Below are 19,174 nucleotides of genomic sequence, written 5' to 3' on the forward strand. Positions count from 1 at the left end.
TCGATGCACAGCACTTTTCAGAGACACACATCCAATGTGGAAAACCTCTTTGTACCACTTCAGGGTGATTCCAGTTGGAAAGCTAACATGATCCCTTTTTTAACCTCTTTTCCTGAATTAGTTTAAAGATTAGTCCCATATAATAGGCTTTATGTGGCTAAGCATTAAATGGCTATCCATCAAATGGATATATTCCAGCATTTAGTAACTTATATGAGTAAGCGATATAAATGAAGATAGAATTGACATTCCTTTTGAAGTGTCTCCAGGCTTAGGCTATAACTTTCCTTGTCTGCAGTCCAGACTCAGTTGTGAGAAAGCTGTTTATACTGCTCTTTGAAAATTCAACTAAGGTGCACCAGCTGAAAAATTCTTGCTTTGCATGCCAATATGAAATTATTTTTAGCATGGTGACTATGCTAGTTTGCACTGCTTTCATCTAGGCTGACAAGTAGAGGATCCAGGTGTGTCTGTTACTCAGAAAATGAAAGGGAAAGTACACCCTACGAGTAAGGTATCAGTATTTACTTCAAAGATCAACATTAGGTGGAATTAATATGTAATTTATTTGTTAATAATGGCGTAATTAGTTTACCCATCAAATTTCAATTACCAAATGGCAGGCAACAGTCCTCCTCCCTTTCCAGAGCTGCTGCTATCGTTAATATGCTAATTTTCAGCAATTCAGAAATTATAGATTATCCTGTAAATATAACTTTAGCCTCAAATACAGCCCGAGAAAGCAGCATCCTGAAGACAAAACATAGAATTCTTAGCGGGAAAAGAGACCGTCAGCGATCAGACTGGGCACAGTGCCTATTCCGTCCTTAGCTTTTTTGTTTGGGGATTGTTCTGAAATAGGAAGTTGTTGGTTTCAAAACTCGATTTTTGTGGAGGCGTCGCTGCTACCTATCCCCCCCTTGGGCTATGTTTTCTCTCACAGTCGCGCCTAGTAAATGCAAGTGTGTTTAACTCTCAAATCGACACCTCAATAAAATGAGATGCTATTAGAAAAGTTTTGATTTTTCTTAGAAAAAAATAAAATAGATTCTGTCTCTAAAAGGAAGAAAAAATGAAAAGTGCCCATCTGGTTATATTGGAACGGCCTTGCTTTACAACCTCGGTCCCACTTCTCTCAGCTATTCACCCACCCACCCTTGCGGCTCCTGCCGGGCTTCTCGAAGCAGGGGATCTCTGGCGCACGATGTGAGGAAGAGGATCAGCTGGTGAAAAAAATGGGTCTGTTGGCCTTATTCGTTTTATTCAGGGGAGGATTAAAACCAGGACACCTCCAAGGTCTCGACGCCATTTCCTCCCCACACCGGCCTCGAACCCTGGAAGACGCCAGGCCAGTCTAGGCTGGGCCCGAGGTCAGCGCTGGGCCGCTGTCACCCGGCTGCCCCGAGGCCTATGCTAGAAGTACGGCACGAAAAGGGCCCGGCCTGGGCGTCCAAAGGACCAGAAGCACTGGCGGGCCCCGAATTCCCAGCAGTACTCGAAGTTGGGGGATTGGGGGGGACCAAAGCTCCAGCTCCCTCCCTCCGCCAGAGGCCGGACAGCCGCATCCATCACCCGCCCGCGCGCTTCCTGATCCGGGTCCGCGCGCGCGGCGCGCCTATTGGCGGGGGCTAGTCACGTGGTGGGTACAGGGCGGGGGCGCGCGCGGGACCGAGACGAGCGCGCGCGCGAGGGGGGTGGGGGGAGGAGCGGCGCGAACTTTGGTGGCGCTGGCTGCCGCGGGAGGGGGAGGGGGAGGGGTGGGCGCTTGACAGCGGGGGAGGGGAAGGGAGCAGAGGAAAGGGGGGATGGGAAGCGAGGCAGGAGGGGGAGGGGCCTCGGCGAGCCCAGAAAAACGACAACGCGAGAAAAATTAGTATTTTTGCACTTCACAAATTAATGACCATGAGCTCGTTTTTGATAAACTCCAACTACATCGAGCCCAAGTTCCCTCCCTTTGAGGAGTACGCGCAGCACAGCGGCCCGGGCGGCGGAGACGGCGGCCCAGGCGGGGGCCCCAGCTACCAGCAGCCCCCAGCGCCCGCGGCCCAGCACCTGCCGGCGCAACAGCCCCAGCTCCCCCACGCGGGCAACAGCCGCGAGCCCCCCGCCTCCTACTACGCGCCACGGGCCGCCCGCGAGCCCTCCTACCCTGCGGCCGCGCTCTACCCCGCGCATGGTGCCGCCGACGCCGCCTACCCCTATGGCTATCGCGGTGGCGCCAGCCCGGGGCGGCAGCCACAGCCCGAGCAGCCCCCGGCGCGAGCCAAGGGTCCTGCGCACGGCCTGCACGCGAGCCACGTCCTGCCGCCGGGGCGGCAGCCCCCGCCGCCGCCTCCCCCGCAGCATCGCGCGGCGCCCCCTGCACCCCCGCGGCGTTGCGAGGCGGCTCCAGCCACCCCGGGCGTCCCGGCAGGGGGCAGCGCCCCCGCGTGCCCGCTGCTCCTGGCCGACAAGAACCCGCCCGGCCTGAAGGGCAAAGAGCCTGTGGTGTACCCCTGGATGAAGAAGATCCATGTCAGCGCCGGTACGTGGCGCCGCTGGGGAGGCGCGGGAGGGTGGGCTGGGGCCGGGCCGGGGTTCGGGGGTCGGGGCGAGGGTCAGAAGAGGAGACTGAGGGGAAGGGGGCCTCTGGAGGGGAGCCCCCATCTGGCCCGAGCTACAGTGGGATGTGGGTGTGTGCGCGCCAGCCAGCCGCCTGATCCTAACGTGAGAACCCTTTTGTACCCGGGGTCCCTTTATCGAGAGATTTACGAGACGCCAAACTGTTAGGGCAGTAATTATAGCCCCCATAAATTTAATTGCCCTGGCAGAGGCTTCAGGCCATGTGTCTTTGAAGCTTTTCTTCAGCCCCAATGCCCAGCACCATTCTTTATGGCTCTCGGGTGTTTCCCGTTGTCAATAGCCTGTGAAACATTTTCTTTGCCGTTTTATGTATCTTGCGTGAACTTGGTGTCAGGTTATTATATAATGATGATGTCCAATTGCTCTTCCCCACCCCACCTTCTCTCTCCTCCTCCTTTCCCTCTCTTCCACTCCCTCCTCCTTGGCCTTCTCCTTCGGGGTTATGGGCGTTCAGTCAACCCCAGTTATAACGGAGGGGAGCCCAAGCGCTCTCGAACCGCATACACCCGACAGCAGGTCTTGGAGCTGGAGAAGGAGTTCCACTTTAACCGCTACCTGACCCGGCGGCGCCGCATCGAGATCGCCCACACGCTCTGCTTGTCCGAGCGCCAGGTCAAGATCTGGTTTCAGAACCGGAGGATGAAGTGGAAGAAAGATCACAAATTGCCCAACACTAAGATGCGGTCCTCCAACTCGGCCTCGGCCTCAGCAGGCCCGCCAGGGAAAGCACAAACTCAGAGCCCGCACCTGCCTCCCCACTCCCACCAGGGTGCCTCCACACCCATTCCCTCCTCCATATAATCTTCTAGAGATCTAGACCAGTTTCATTCCCCCACCTGCTTTTCCCCCCCTCTTCTGCCCTTTTCCCCATACTCCTACCTGTCTGGACCATAACAGACCCCCAAACAAAACCCAACTTGGTGAAAAGGATAATAGAAGACATTATGTCGGTAAGAGTATGTGCTGGTTGCCACCTAAGAGAAGACAATAGCCAGGATGCTGGCTGATGTCAGCATCAACCTGCTGGCCTGAATAAGGCTGCAGGTTTGGGTACCTGAGAAGGACCACTTGGCAACAGATACTTTTGAGATGGCTAAACCCAGCTGGACAGCCCATACTGACTAGGCACACATATATGTATATTTGTTGCAAGCAGAAGAAAACAGACCCTTTTCCCACCTTCCCTACCTCCCCCTTCCACATTAAGGCAGCTCATACAAGCTTGTATTGAACTGAATAAATGAGTAGACATTGTGGACCTCACAAGATTATTTAATTCTCAAAATGTATAGACCTTGATGGTAGATGTGACACATGTTAGTTTTCCTTCCTTGCATTTATTTAAAATATTGTTGTAGAGTTGTTGTTGTCTTACTCTGAGGCACAATCTTGGGGGTTCGGGGAGTGCATTTAGACCCATGTGCAACTGTACAAATTGTGGTGTGGCTATATAGAAAAGCCATGTGCTAAGAATAAACTCTGTTTAAAAAAAACCATTAAAGTTCTAAGACACATTTGTGTGTTTCCTACTTTTAATTAAAAAAAAAAAAGTTCTCTGGATTGAGATGTTTGACCTTGCATGTAAAAATCCTATAGATAGTTCGAGTTATGTTCACTTGAATTCTGACTGCTCACATAATTTGTGTGAGTGTGTTCAACTCGAGCTGAACTCTTGTCAAGTTTGACCCACTGTGGGAAAAGTTCCAAAGAGCAGGGAGGCTCTTGAGCTCTGAGAGGGCTCCTCTTCTTCCCAAACTTGGCCAGGCTTTCAGGCTTCAAGTCTGTGTAAGGCATAGAAACGTGTCCTTCCCTGCAATGAAAGGTGAAACCGCGCAATGCTGAGGGCCCAGGGGTTTCTGCAGCTGTTCTACACGCTGAACTCTGAGCACACTTGGAAAGAAGTGGTCCCTTTGGTATTTATTGCACCTTCACACTTAATCTGCCTGTTTCCCTGGAGATTAAAAAAAAAAATAGTTTGCGCAGAGAGTTGAGATTGCTTTTTGTTTCTTGGATATTTTTAAGGTTCTCTTTGCTAACTACAGCTTGGGGGTTTTTGTTTTTCTTTTCTTTCTTTCTTTCTTTCTTTCTTTCTTTCAGAAGCAAGAGCTTTCAAAATAAACTGAATTTTTCAGGTAAACCCTCCAAAGTTTTTGAGGAAAGAAAAAGCATAATGACACTCCCAAAATGCACCCCAAGCAAGGTAGACCTAGGAATATTCAGTGCTGGAAAAAAGCCAAACTTTGAGCTAGGGTAACTTTCCTCAATGCTCCTGGATCTTTCTGCCCAAACTAAAGAGCTAGATTCAAAGGTTAAAAATCAAAACCTACGTCTCAATCTCTAACTCTAGTATTTATTTACTCATTTACAAATCAGTAAAGAGGATTCAGACTTGGTTGTCACTAAAGGGAGGATTCTGCAACATGATTCAGAAAACCAACACATGGGCAGTCCCAGACTGTAACTGTCACCTGGCCAAGTGAATGGGTGCAATATTTAATTCATGTTATAATTTTAGCAGAGATGGGAGGGGGCGCTCACCTGCCTTTGCTATACCAGAGGAATTTTAAACACGTTTTCCCATGAGTGTCAAACCCTTAGCCAGCGGTCAGTGCTATTCCTCCTCTTGCCGCTGTTGCCCTGTGTGTGATACAGGCAAGGGTGATCAGTTCCCTACCTATGAACGAATCATATCTAGGAGGAGGGTGGTGGACACCAGTCTCTGAGGGGCCTCCAGCTCTCCCCAAGAAAATTCAGGGGCAAACGTACACGCCTTCCCAAGTCAGGCCAAAACTGGCATAAAGTGCATTTTATCCGGTGTGAACGGGTGCCAGGGATTTCTGGAGGGACTGCGACTGCTGCTGAAACTTATTAACCCTCCCCCTACAACACGCACTTGTAAAACGAAATTAAATCACGCTGAAAATAGCAATTTTCCCAGGAATCATTAATCACCTCATACAATAAATACTTCTTTGTAATTCAACAGCAATTCTGAAAGGCATTCTCTGGGAAAAGTCTGTGGAGAAGCGAGGGATCTTCTTGCAAATAATATGGTCTCGGGCAAAGACGCAGCATCTTGGCTGTCTGCTCAAAAATGCCTAGACTCTTGGTGGAAATTGAGTGTCAAGCTGCAAAACCTCAAATGGCAGATTATCATCATTTAAGGTAAATTCTTATATTTCTCCTTTGTAGGGAAGGAGGGGTATAAGGGCATTCATTAGCTTCATACTGGAGGCAGTTGTATGGGGATGAAAGGGATAACTTTCTTTCACTTGCTCTTATAGCCTATCCAAGAAAGGAAGAGAAGGATCGAAAGATTGTTTTTCTAATATACCAGGACAAAATGGCATTTTTGTCCAAACTGTCTTGATTATTAAGGTATTGGTAAGTTTTGCAAAGCCAAAATTATCCAAGATGACCCAAGCAATTGTGTCCTTTCTTTACAGTGTTTTGCCTGTTTTAGATTCCCTCTTTAAGGGAGCTTGTTATAACAGCTTAGAAAATCCCACTTTGGGCTTTAAAATCATGCATTGTCTTCCCTTTGCTAGGGCAACCATAAGAGTTCACCCAGAGGACAAATTTTCTATCTCATTAATTGTTTTTTTTTTTTTTTAAAGCGAACCCTAGTGGCCCCTCAAACCCTTGACCTTTAAAGACAGTATTTTGTGTAAGCTCTATAATTCTCCTACCAAAATGACCCTTACACATGCGCTTCTCTTCTTTTTCTCTTTCTCCCTCCTTCCCTTTAACACATACTCCTTTGCTTTAGTCACAGAGCCAAGCAAGCTGTGCATGACTCTGGAGATAAAAGTTTTGTCAACATCTGAAATCAACCTAAATCGGATAGGAGACACTTTAATGGTCACAGTTTGAATTAAGTACTTAACACTCTCCCCCCTGAAGAAAAATGGCACTTTGCAGGCTCTCTTTCCTAGTTTTGCTGAAATCTACGATATACCCGGTGTTTTATTACAGCAGGAGTTCAACTGTGACAGGCATAGTAGAGTACTTAATACCCAGGATGGAGCTCATGGGAAGATTACCTAGATATATGGGGAGTGGGCCCTCTGCACAGCATCTCTGACTCTATACCCAGCTAACCCAGGGTGCCCACATTCCCCCCACCTCTCAGCTTCCTCGCCATGGGTTGGGGATCACCATCTCTACTCTGTCTCCCTGTTCTCCTAAGCATCCAAACTGTGCTGCTCTTCTCACTGCTGGGTTCCCTCCAGCAGTTTCAACATAGAAACTAATCAGGTTCTCTTTAGAATGAAAGGAAAGAAAGACCCCAAAGAATCGATGTAGCAAACAGAAACCTGGGGCTTCCCATCTGAATGGGTGGGGCTTCTGTGCAAGCAGTGGGACTGTTCTTTGCACTCCCTTGGTCTTCATCCCTAGCCTGGGTCCTGTATTGAAGAGCATAGGCTCACCGTTCCCAAGGGTTGCTCCAGTTGCCCCTTCTCTATATTGTACGGCATGGGGCCAAGAACAACTCTGCTTCCTCTCTCAAAAGACTATGGGCTGGGAAAAATAGGAGGAGGAAAGGATGTGGGTTCTAACTTCTTGATAGCATCAGGGAGGCTGCTCGGGCTGTTATGGAACATTCTAGTCTGATCCTTCTGTCTTGGAATTTTGGCATCTCTTCTTCTCAAGGCCCCAAACTCATGGAGTAACTCCCCTCACCCCTTCAGGACAGCTCCCCTCTCTCTGGACTTGATTGCTGGGGCTAAAAGAGATCCCTCTTTGAAAGAATGTCTGATATGAAAGAGACTTGGAGACAATTTTGGTTCAGTCTTCTAAGTTTACCCATGAGGAAGCTAAGGCAGCTGAAAGTCCCCCTATGTGCATGTCAGTGAATGTGTAGGTTAGATAGAGACTGGGTCTCACCTTGGAGAGGGGTAAGTGCACAGCCATCTTTGCTCCGTTGGAAGCCTATTCTGCCTGGAATGGACGTGGGCATCTGGGCTTACACTTGACATGGGTGACCACAGGTGTGCTGCAGCCGGGGAAGAAGGCTGGGTTCTTGCCTGATCCGCGGTCAAAGCACCCCAGGAGGTTATGTAACCAAAACGCCTTAGCCAAGACACTGAAACAAGTGGGCTCTTCTCTGGGCTCAGGAGGGAATAGACGCCAGAGTGCCTGGGAGAGGGATGGGCACCGCACAGTCCACAAGGCTTATAGTTCCAGATTGACTAATTCTACTCTGCTGGCCCTGGGATTTTCATGGCAGTCGCTGGTCCCGGAGCGGAGCAAGGAGCAAGGGTGTCAGCTTCCGGAGGCCTGGAAACTAAAAGAGCCAAACAAGGACGGCGGTTGCTGCAGATAAAGGTGTAGCACCAGTTCGAGGGAGATATTGAAATTGTAATCTTTTGAGGTCACGTGACTCATTAAATAATTAATGCGGATCGTCAGGAATGGATCGGAGTCGTCAGGGCCTCACTAGGAATGAATCTCTCAGAAGTGAGACCCCCAACTTCCTATTTGATTTTTAAGAAAACACACATCCTCAGATTTATCTCCAAAGGCTTTTAACTCCTTCAGGAGGGCTGAAGAGAGCCCTTCGGCGGGGAGGACCGGAGCTGGCGGGCCCACGCTGGGTCTTGGGGCTTTTTCTTCAGGGTGTCTGCAAGTCCAGGGAGCGCGCCGTGTTCTGGGAAACGTGAGTTTGGGCTGGGTTTTCTGCGGTCACAGCCTGGCTTTAGTGATGGAGTGGGACGGATGCGCAGACAGTTGGTAATGTTCTGATTCACACTGGGGAAGGCTGCAGAGATACCACAGGACCGGCGCGCGGCTTTGTTCAATTTTCCCGGTGTTCATAAATCACCCGCGCTGCGCCCGGCGAGCGAGGGAGCAAGCGAGCGCCAAAAACGCGGAGAGAGAGGCCACGCGGCAGCGGCGGCGGCGGTGGCCATTGCAGAGGGAGAGACCTGGGCAGCATCTCTTTGTGACTCATTAGTCTGAACGATTTATGGGGAACAGCAGCCATGAATATTTGACTTGGGGATAAGGAAATAGCAACAACAATAATAACCATAATAATTACAATACTCCTAAGCGTCGTTGGGTGGGGGAGGGGTGCTGGATGGTGGCAGAGCAGATCTTTCTGGAGCAAAGTTGAATGGCACCGAGAAGAGTAGCTAAGCCCCACCTTGCTCGGAGTCACTCCAGGAGCTCCAAGGCCCGGGCACTCCCTTTGGGGATACAGAGGGCTAGTTTGAACAAGAGAAAGGGGGGCCCAGGGTGGCCTCAGAGTCCTAAGTGCCTGATGGAGGGTGGGAGCTGCAGGTCGAGGTGGTGGCAGAGGGCAACTAGTTGCTCATTTGTGGCCACTTGTTCAATGTGCTGGGGGGTCCTGAAGCCTGAGGGTGGTGGGGGGTGGCTTGCCAGCTCTTTGGTAGCCTCTCAGGCTCTCAGCAAGATTGCAGGGGCTGGAGATAGGCATCGAGGGGTGGTTTGGGGCAGGCTGGAGTGTGGGGAGGCTACCCCTGCCTGGGTAAAATGGTAGTGGAGGATGTGATTGTGGAAGCAACCCACCCAACAGAGTCCCAGCCAGCGGAAAACTTCTCCAAACCCAGGTTTAGCAAGGAGGAGGATTCTTTCCTCCCTGGCTCAGCGTCTTCTCCATCCCGGGAAAGTTGACTGACTGCTAGTGAGCAAGAGAGAGTTGCAGATAGCTTGAGGGATGAGTTGGCAGCAGATATAGGGCATCAGTTGGCTTGTTGCTGCTGTGTAAGGCCGGGCTGGATAGGGCCCCCGGACCTGGTATTGTACGAAGTCTCTGTCCTTGCCATTTACCCCTATTTCCAACAGCCATGGTTGCCCTGCTCTGAGGGAATGGGCGCTGCCGTAGTCCCGCCAGCCCACTGGGACCGAGAAGTGACGCACCCAGGGCTTGAATGAACCAGAAGACAAAACCTCTCAAAACTGCACCCGGCCCAAGGACTGAGCTGGGGTCTAATTTCGCGCCAAACAGAAATGAACACTATTAGTGAGGTTTCAAGAGAGTCCGTGATTGAATGCTCCCAGACAGGGCTTCCCTTTGTTAGCGAAAGAAAATAAAGCGTGCATTCACATTCCCCCAAGTTGAGGTGCGTGAGGAGTTCTCGGAGCAGAGCTGGCACCAACGCAAAGCTTCTTCCACCTTCCCATCTTCCTCCGCCTGTCCATTTCCTTCCCCTACCCCCTTCCCTCACCGCCCCCTCCCAAGAAAGAACGGGGAGAATGTGGGTGCGGAGATGGAGTATGTATTTATTTTACAAAAATAAATCACCATCTTCAGGCCATTCTTAGACTAGACCCTTACAAGCAACGAGTGCGCCTCATGGACGAGTGCCCTGGCGACTCCTCCGTGTCCGCGTCACCCGGGGGGCCACCCTGGCGCCCGCGCCGGCAGCACTTCCAACTCCGGTTCTCCAACTCCCTTCCTTCGCAGCCACGGTTTACCCTCTGCTGTTTATCTGTCCGCAGAGCGCCCGGACACCGGAAAAGGCGATTCCCCGAGTGCCCGGGGTTGGAGACAATCACTGCCTCAGTCTTAAACATCTTTCGAGGTAAGCGCTGCGCTAACTCTTCACTCCGCGGGGCTTCGCACGGGCCTTTGGAAGGGGTTTACCCTTCCAGGGAGAGCAGCAGCCTCTGAAAGAGCTTCTGGTCAATATTTAACTTCGGAGGCATTTTGGAGCTGGGTCCCCTTCAGCTGCACTCCCCGCGAATGCGGGGCTTCAGGCAGACAAAGAGTCTGCTCCGAAAGCCGGCCCGCGTTGTGCAGAAGGGGCAGTTGCCGGGACCTAAGATGTGTGTGCGTGGGGGTAGGGGGTGTCAACGGGGTTTGTTTCTTTCTTCGGGTAAGCTCCAAACCAACCGCTGCACGGAGCAGCGGGGCAAAAGCAAGTAGAGGCCACGGGCGCGACGGCCCCTGCGTGGGCGTCCTCCTCGTACACTGTTTGCGGCGCCTGCGGAGACTGTGAGTTCGAGAATGGCCGTCAGGCACAGATCTGCGCGGAGGAAACTTGTCTCGCCGCTATGCAGTTTGTCTTACTCTTCTGCCTTTCCTTGGCGAGAGGAAACTTACTACCTTTCCAATGCAGACAACGGGGTCTTCTCTGTTCCTTTGGCCGGGCTGATCCTCTGTTCTTCCAACGGGAAAAGCACGGGTCTTCCAGGTCTCTGCGTTTTCTTTTCCTACTGGAAACAAGAGAAAACTCTTTAAAATTCTTTTCAAGTTCTGGCTTAATTTGTTCTCTTAGTTTGGGAATGCAGGGAGGTAATTACTGTGGTTTATTACCTTGTAAAAGATCCATAAATTTCGTGCCTATTTGGGGGAGGGGCTGCCGGAATAGCTTTCAGAAGCTTGGTATGAAGGAATGGGTTTGCTTTGTTCTTTCAGGAATTATTTATTTTAAGAAGTTTTCTGAGTTCCTGTTTTCTATTCCCCTAGGCCTCTGTCTTCCCTAAAATTTGCTCCCCAATAGACAGCAGGCTGTTCATTAATTGCAACATGCTATTCAGCAATACTGAAGGCTTATCTGGTGTTCTGGATACAATTATTATTTTATCAGATGGAAAGTAAACAGGGTAATAGTAAAGCTGGGTTACTGTCTCAGCTACTGTATGACCATTTATATCAAGTGTAGGTAGGTGGAGTGTTTCAGGAATTTGCAACTCAGGGTGTGCCTATGATTTGCATCTCTGTGCACAACAGAACCATGGCACGGATACACAGTTGCAGGAGTTTTAGACCATGTGTATAAAATGATATACAGATCCGTATGTATCCAGAGAATTTGGAGCCCATTTGTACTGCACCTGAACCCACAGAAAATATCTCACGTTAAATAATGATCTCTAACCTCCACCAAAAAGTGGGGGTGCTAAGCAGGCCTTACCTGATGCTAAGTAACAAAACCACTACAGTTAACTAAAGGGGAAAAAATGTGAAGTGTATTTTTGACAGAGAAATCAGATTGCAGTGTTTGAATACAGATATATCTAATCTGCCAACAGCCTTGCAAATATTGACCAAAGCTCTGTATCCTTGCTCACCTGCTCCTTCCAAGGCAACTTTCCACCTATTTTGGTTCTTGTGAAATGGATTCAGGACATGTGTCCCCAGCACTGGTCAGATTGGGGCCTGGAAGAGTAAGTGGAAAGAAGGGGACTGGCAGCTAGGTTTCCCAGCCTGGGCCTACATGCTTGGCATCCCGATTCTTGTTTTCTGGAAGGGAACTTTAAAAGGCCCATAGCCTCACTCAAGGAGAGTGGATTTCAGAGTGGTGAGGGAGGACTCTCAGCTGCCTGTTCCCTGGTGGCCTGCCCAGACCCAGGTCTCTCTTAGGGAAGCTATTTTCACCTCAAAAGTTACATTTCCTGTGACTCCCTCAGATTTTTCCCTTCACATCCCACCAAATCACCCCATTCCAACCCAAGTCGTTAATGTTAATTGTTAAGCAGCAGTTGGAGCATTAACTGGGCTGTTAATAGCGGCATGGAGGCTCCTGGCTAGAACTGAGATGCCGCTGCTGGGGCCTTGCTGGCGTTAAGGCATTTCTCTGAAGCAGTACCAAATACTTCTCCCATTGATTTATGGCCTCGGAGTTTCGATTTGCTCCAGACTGTTCGGAGAGTTCTGAAGGGGGCCCCTTCTCATCTTTGAGTCAAAGTCTCTGCAGAAACTTTGGTTGGGGCAGAGGGTAGTTTGGCAGCGGTTTGGCAAAACTTCCAGGTCCTTTCTAGGTTATCAGGAGGGTTCAGTGTGAAATACTTGGCACTGCTGGGATGGGAAAGGGTGCATAAGGGGAGCAGAAGACAATGTATTAGCGGTCTGAATTCTTGGGGAAATGGAGAGTGCTTTTTGGGTACCAGCCTTTGGTCCTATCCCCCACCCACATACCCAAGAGAAGCAGGTTTTTTCACTTTGGGTTCTCACTTTCCAGCTTGTGGCTTAGGTCAGAGTTGGGACAGTTGACAGAGAGGTTCTTTCCCAGCTCTACCACAAACAGAACTTTGTTGGAATACTGCCCCTAGCATAGGCCACGGCTCACTTCCAAGGGATTAGGTCTCCTCCTCTTTTATTGCCCTTCTGATTTGGACACCCCCAATGAGCAGGCCCCCTAACTGAGGGCCTTACGTTCTCACCAGGTCCCTGCAGGGGAGGAGGGGAGGGGCGGGATCATGCACAGCCTTCTGCGGCTACTATAAGCGAGTCCTCACACTTAGAAGGCCCAGGCAGCTGAAGATCCACTCTAGGGAAAGAAAAGAATAAGGCATGATGATCTCACTACTTCTGAGAGCACTCCCGAAGTTTGGAAACTCAGACGGGAAAAGAGGAACTTTCTAGAGGGTGAAGTGTTAAAATCAGTGGACAATGTCACCAAGCAGAAGTCAAGAGTAGAACAGGGGGGTTGTTTGTTGGAGCAGAGTTGATCCAGTTAGCTTTCTGCTGGTGGACAGAATTGTCTTAGGGGAGGGTGGACAGACCCATGTGCAAAGAAGGTCCCAGGTTATCTTGTAGGTAATTCCAAGGGATGCCAATAAAGGGTGTGTGTGTGTATGTATTTATCTTACAGAGTCAATTAGATAATCCCCCCTTACATTTTCCATTGTTAGAAGCCTACAATTTCCTGTATCACTCCTGCTATGCACTGAGGACATGTCTAAGGGTAGGTATAACCAGGGCACTGAGTCCTTCTGTATTTTGCAAAACCCTGACCCACCACTTTCCAGCTAAGCACCTCTTTCCTAGAGGGCTCCCACTGAACAAAATCAACTGGACTTGGAGGAGGTGCTTTAGCCCTTTGTCAGGTAATTTGGGGCCTTTTGGGTTTCTCCAGTGGTGTGGTGTACAGCGTGGGTGTTAGCAAACTCTATACAATGGCAGGCCATGAGGGAGTCCACCAACTAAGCCAGTCATTACTGGGTTTTCTTCTGGAAACAAGGCCTGGGCTTTGCCTTTTGATGCACTGGCTGGAGGGCCAGAGGAGACTCGAGTGCCTGGACATGCAGGCTTCAGCTTGTCCGTGAGTGGAAGACTACAGTTACATGGACTCTAAGAATGAGGACAGCATTGCTGTTCTGTTCCCTTCTGTTTGGATCATTTGTAAAGAACTGTAAGTGGAGATAAGTGGCCTAGTGTGGCACATGTTGAGGGGGTTATGCCCCCATTGTCCCACTGCCCTAGACAAAACTCTTCCCCACTACTGGCCAAGCTTCTCCACTTCCCCTCCCCCAAAGCTGAATGTTCTGCTTGGAAACCTAGTCCCTTCAGTGATTCCCTATTTCAAATAAAAGGATTTAAGTTGACGTATGACCACGTGAGCACATAATACAGCGCATTATTGTGGCATTTGGAGCGGAGACCCGGGCGGGCTTCGCCTGTGATTACGTTTTCTAGATTCTCTACCCAGCGAGAGCTTTTTCCCCCACCCCCACGCACCCACCTCCTCCTTCTTTCCCTTCTCCGGAGAGCACTCTCCTAGCGGGTTGCAGTTTTCAGCGCTCATGGAGCGGCTCTGGGCGACCTAGCCGATGGGACTCGAGGCCACACCAGGAGGATGGAATTTATTTTAAGGTATTTCCGCTGATTGTTCATATCTAGAGTGAGTTATGGCTGTGAGAGACAAAGGTCAGGCGAGGAGACCCTGGTTCACCAACAGGACCCTCAGCCCCTCTTCCTTTGTTTCTCTCGTAGAACCGAAACCGCTTGAAAGATCCCCAGTAGCGCCTCAGACTGAGTTTAATTCCCTGGGAAGTGTTGGGGGTATAAAGGAAAGGGCATTTGGCGGCTACTAGGTAAGCCCGGTGGCTTCCAGCGCTTAGGCGGCTTTGTCCACTGCAGCGGGCTGGAGTCCCAGGAGCTGAGCCCCAGGCGGAGGGAGGGTCCCGAAGCGCCGATCACGCCGAGGTGGCCCGCGCCGCGCTAGCGGGGCTAGACTGCCAGGAGGGGGTGGGGGCTGCATGGATGGGTAGGGGAATTGCTCCGGGTCCGAGACGTTTGTGGGGCGGCCGGGGTTGAAGAGGTAAGGCTGATTTGGGCAGCCGGAGCAGTTGGAAGAGGGAAATCAATGAGTGTGCAGATGCACTGCCATTTTATTGATGATGCTTTGGGCCACTTTGTTCAGTGCTGGGTTGTAGGACGCGCTTTCCCACACGCGGGACCAAAGGTGCCAGACCCCAGAGGATGCACCATTGTTTCCCCAGCACCCTCTCTACCTGGGTAGGCTTGAGGAAGGACAGCTCAGACCGAGGAGACGCTTAGCTTAGGGTGGCGGGTAAGTCTGAGGAACGCCTGGAAGCTCTATTAGGCTGAATTTTGGAGAGGAGGGAGCTAGACCTGGGTTTGGGCTTCATATTGTGCATGGCCTGGACACCCCATTGTAACACACCCAGCTGGCTTGCAGAGTTTTAAGGACTGGTTATTGCAACCTGGGCTAAGGAGAATTCCAGAGGCAGAGTCCACAGAAAGCAGAGGCAGACATGTCTCGGGCTTCAGACCCCAGGAACAGTGTTACAGCCAGGACAGATGCAGATGAGAGTTAAACTGTGCTTCCAAATTACTGGGAAAGCCTGTGGTAATTGCACTTTGGAGACCCAGTGCTCCTGGGAAGGATAAAAACTCCCTGAAAAGGTGAAGGAAACTTCACTTTCCTCTGCACTTGGAGAGCTTGGAGTAGAGGAAAGGGGTGTCTACAAGGAGTCAGGAATCAGATCTGCCCATGACTTTAAAAAAAAAAATCTTATTTCTTTCTGTACTTGGGAAAAAAAAAAATCAAATCAAGCTTCCCCTACTTGAGTGGGATTTACATCCCCAGAACGGAAGGGCCGCTTCTACCCTCCCCCGCTGCCGGCCTCCGCGCTAACCGTGTTTAACTGAGGCCGTTTCAAGTGCTCTAAAACACCCCTTGGAAATAAAATGTAAGCTTTAATTGCTGTTCAATTACTTGTCAGCATTTCGTATGATTTATGACCCAGTTCTGGCGCATTTTTGACCCAGTTAAAGACTCATAAATAATATAGTTTCGCTAGAAAGAACGAGAGAGGGAATAGAGGTTTGTTAAAAGGATCTTTTTATTGTCACTTCAGTGCCAGCAAGCGGAATAAATATCTAGGGATGGACTCTCACACTGGTTCTGCATAAAAGTGTGCACAGTGAGAAGAAACCAACAGGCCAGTTTACAGAGCACCCGTTGGTTTTTCATTCATGGAAAGAGCTAAAGGCACTCCGTTATAGCTGAACTGTAGCGATAAAAAACAGGCTAGTCCCCTGTTACCCTTAAAATGCCAGCCGCACCCTCACAGGCAAGTGTATTTCCTCATTAATTTTCCTCCCCATTCCTGGATTCCGATGCCTCTTTTTGCCTCACCTTTCTCCCGGGGCTGCACAGACAGCCTTGAATCGGCCCCAGGCCCTCCCAGACATGTTCTCAAGGAGGCCCCTAGAAAGGGTAGAGAGGCACAAACACACCTTCGCTATTCCAGATATTTTTGTAGTGCTGAGAAAATGTTTTCTTCTAGTCCCCACGGGTAAGACATCAGGGAGCACAGGGACTGGAGCGGGTGGTTTGGAGGAGCCAAGGGGTCCTCTCCACAAAGAAAACCTCAGCGGTTTTGGCCGAGCAGGGTGAATGGCTGCGCGATATGCCTAGAAAGGCACCGCAGAGGCAGCGGTGGGTTAATTTCTGACAGTGGATATCGACAGGCGGTATTTTTCTCTTAAAAAACAATAACAAATAAAAAAACCTTCAGCAATCATAAATTGTTATTTTTAATCACCTCGCCTGCCATGCCCCCAAAAGTTAGTCCTGTGGATTTCAGCAGAGAGGCCCAAACCCCTGAGGTCTCCGTGCCAGGACGGCAGACCCTAGACTTGAGGTCAGAGACCCATTTCTGCCTGCGGCAGCGAGCCACCCAAAAGCCACCTAGTCTGGGACTGGTGGGGACCCTGTCCCGACCTCCCGCCCCAGCTTTCCCTATAGTCCCGTGGCTCCTCCAGTCCAGTCCCAGCATTTTGCCTGGCACGGTCTTGGCGCCTTTGAAAAGGTATGCTCCCCAGCTGCCCCAGCCCTCACCTCGGAGCCCTCGGCCCTCTTGGCCCAGGAGTTCCCCTCCCCTGGCAGGTTCTCACGGAAAGCTGGCCTTCCCTGCAGCTGGCTTAGCTGAGAAGGCGGTGAGAGTCGTGTCAGCAGTTTGGAGGAGAAAGTGCGGGTTGATTATTGACCCACGCCTTCTTTCTTCAAATGCCACATCCGACCCGGCCGGTTTGAAGAGAAAATGCAGCCGAGCGGATTTTTGCGGCGGCTCTCACCTCCTACGCTGCCCGGCTCCCCCTTTCAAGTTACGCCGCAATATGCCATGAGGAGCAAGTGTTTGCTGTTTTGTGCTCTGTTTACAGCTTTGGGGCGCCGAGTCATAAATCTTGCCCAGCCATAAATGACAAAAACCATTGGTATGCATGAGGCCACCCTGGCCAGGAGTGCTTTTTGATTTCTCCCTTTTCCCTTGGCTTTGTTTTTGCTCTAAGGTGACACTTTGGCTCCCCGACAGTTTAAACATACTACTTATATTTTTAACACCTTCCTTTGAGAAGGATTGGCCGTTGACACCTTGGAATTGCACGAAAGCTCCATTTCTCTTTTTGCCACACACATCGGACTTGCAGAGTTCACTTCGGACTCTGAAGAGTTGAGGGGGGCATTAGAAGGCAGGAAGCCCATCCTCCTTAAAGTTGTGGCAATATTGCCAGGCACACTCTGGCCCTTCCTCTGCTTAGGGTCCCTGTATACCACTAATTGAGGGGGAAACATCATAGACACCGTTGGCGTTGGGGTGAGAGTTTTATGTCTTTCCCTGCCATTGAGCTGCCTGTCTGTACTGGGGAAATGGGCACCTAAAAGCTGGAGACCCAGTTTTCTAGGTATTCTAGTGTGTACCTGAGCCCAGAGCATCCCCTTTCACTGCCTGGGCTTATGGACATCTCCCCCAAGCTACTTCCCTCCTGGCTGCCAGAATTTTAAGGGTTTTTGCCTAAAAATATAACCAAAGACAGCCCAGTTGGCTCTTGGGGAGGTCTCTTGAGAAAGGAAGCCCTACCTCTGCCCCCCAAAGAGTGCCTTTGAGGTTCTCAGATTGGGGGTGACAGATGTGGTAAAGTGCCCAAAGTCTGGGGAACTCGCCTCCTGGTTCTCTTTCTCCTTGCACCCCAACTGGAAGTGTTCAGGGCAGGCGTTATGTGGTTTCTCAAATGGATTCCTAAGAAATAGAGCCCGGCTAGAGAGCCCCTTTGTGAGAGCCCTTTGTCCTCATTAGCATAATTTTCCTGGACTTTAGTGACGCCTAGAAGCGAGGAGAGGGAGGGCGTTGGGGGTTGGGGGGGAGGCTGCCCTCCTCCCGCCGCCGCCGCAGCCGCCGAGTTCCCCCTCTCGCTCCTGTCCCTCCCCTCGCCTTAGCCCCATCCCCCACGCCGCCCCGCGCTTCCCCAGCCGCCTCGGCCTCCCCTCCCGCCCGCCCCCAGCACCCCCCACCGCACCCCCCCCCCCGACCAGACGCTGCTCCGCGTGTAATATTCATAAGAAACATACCCAAGTCGGTGCCACTAGCCCAGGCAGAGCCCTGCGCCGCGCTAGCGCTTATCTCCGGGCCGCGGCTGCTGCCCTCGGGAAGGGCAGGGGGCGGGGGTGTGGGGGAGGGGTGGGTGGGTGGGGTGGGTGGGAGGGGGGGGGTCCAAGCCGCCCCAGTCCGCCCTGGGCGAGCCTTGCCGGAGCAGCGAAGCCGCCACGCTCTGCGCCTCGGCGTCCGGGCCTTGGGGTCTCCCTCCCGCCTGCCGTCTCGGCTGATGCTGAGGGTCGGTGCCCATCCCGCGCCTAGGGGACCCGGCCGGGCGGCCGAGCCGGGCCGGGGGCCGGAGCCCGAGCCCGAGCCCGATCCTGCGCTCGCGGCGCTCCTCAGAAGTTAAGGTAAGCAGGGCCACAACCGGCCGCTCTCAGCGCTGAATGGCGGAGTTTACGTCTCGGTGATTTATGGCTGCAGACTTAAATCTCGGTTCAAGAAGAGTTCACAAGCCGGAGCTTCCTTCCCGGCAGTGACTGATACCCTTACACTTCGAGTTCAGGCCGCTTTCCCATCCCCGCCCCCACCTCTTCCCTCTCCCCTAGCCCTGCCCCAACTTTTCTGGGTTGGGGAGGGAGGGAGGGTGGAAAGGGGACAGGGGGGCTCTTACCCGATATTCCCGCTTAAACTCGGGGTGAGGGCAGGCTGAGGAAGGGGCAGGAGTGGAAACAGGGAGCGGTCTCTGAAGGAAGGAGGTTGAATTTGGGCAGATCTTCCAGAAAGACAATAGGGTTTGCTTTCTGCACTCAATTTAGCCTTCTCAACTCTCAGTTCTTGCACCTGGGGGTTATTGTCCAGAAACAGATCTTTTCGGAGGAATCTCCTCCCATCCCAGCCCTTGCTTGGGCGGGGGGGTGCGGGTGCAAAGCAAGTTTCCAGACTGGCAGATATCCAACTTCTTTACTAGGTTGCAAACTTTGGGGGCTGGGGTGAGGGCAGGAGGGGGGAAATG

The 19,174-nt window shown here is 51.4% G+C and overlaps 1 protein-coding gene and 1 long non-coding RNA gene across 2 annotated transcripts; one reads left to right on the plus strand and one right to left on the minus strand.

Moving 5' to 3' along the window:
- The first annotated feature begins 62 nt into the window (after nucleotides 1-62).
- On the plus strand, nucleotides 63-4,107 carry HOXA4 (homeobox A4). Its single transcript, XM_032303943.1, has 2 exons — nucleotides 63-2,524; nucleotides 3,077-4,107. The coding sequence occupies exons 1-2, from the start codon at nucleotides 1,897-1,899 to the stop codon at nucleotides 3,421-3,423; spliced, it is 975 nt and encodes a 324-aa protein (XP_032159834.1). The 5' UTR covers nucleotides 63-1,896; the 3' UTR covers nucleotides 3,424-4,107.
- Nucleotides 4,108-10,583: 6,476 nt separating this feature from the next.
- On the minus strand, nucleotides 10,584-18,297 carry LOC116568526. Its single transcript, XR_004276658.1, has 3 exons — nucleotides 18,195-18,297; nucleotides 10,907-12,863; nucleotides 10,584-10,806 (listed from the first exon to the last, which is right to left on the minus strand). It is a non-coding gene; the product is annotated as an uncharacterized LOC116568526 (long non-coding RNA).
- Between the last annotated feature and the right edge of the window lie 877 nt (nucleotides 18,298-19,174).

The sequence above is a fragment of the Mustela erminea genome, chromosome 11, assembly GCF_009829155.1.
Source record: "Mustela erminea isolate mMusErm1 chromosome 11, mMusErm1.Pri, whole genome shotgun sequence".
Lineage (NCBI taxonomy): Eukaryota > Metazoa > Chordata > Mammalia > Carnivora > Mustelidae > Mustela > Mustela erminea.

Coding starts and splice junctions, on each gene's coding strand:
- HOXA4 (XM_032303943.1), top strand. CDS start 1,897: ATGACCATGAGCTCGTTTTTGATAAACTCCAACTACATCGAGCCCAAG. Junction 2,525..3,076: donor GAAGATCCATGTCAGCGCCG/GTACGTGGCGCC, acceptor ATGGGCGTTCAG/TCAACCCCAGTTATAACGGA.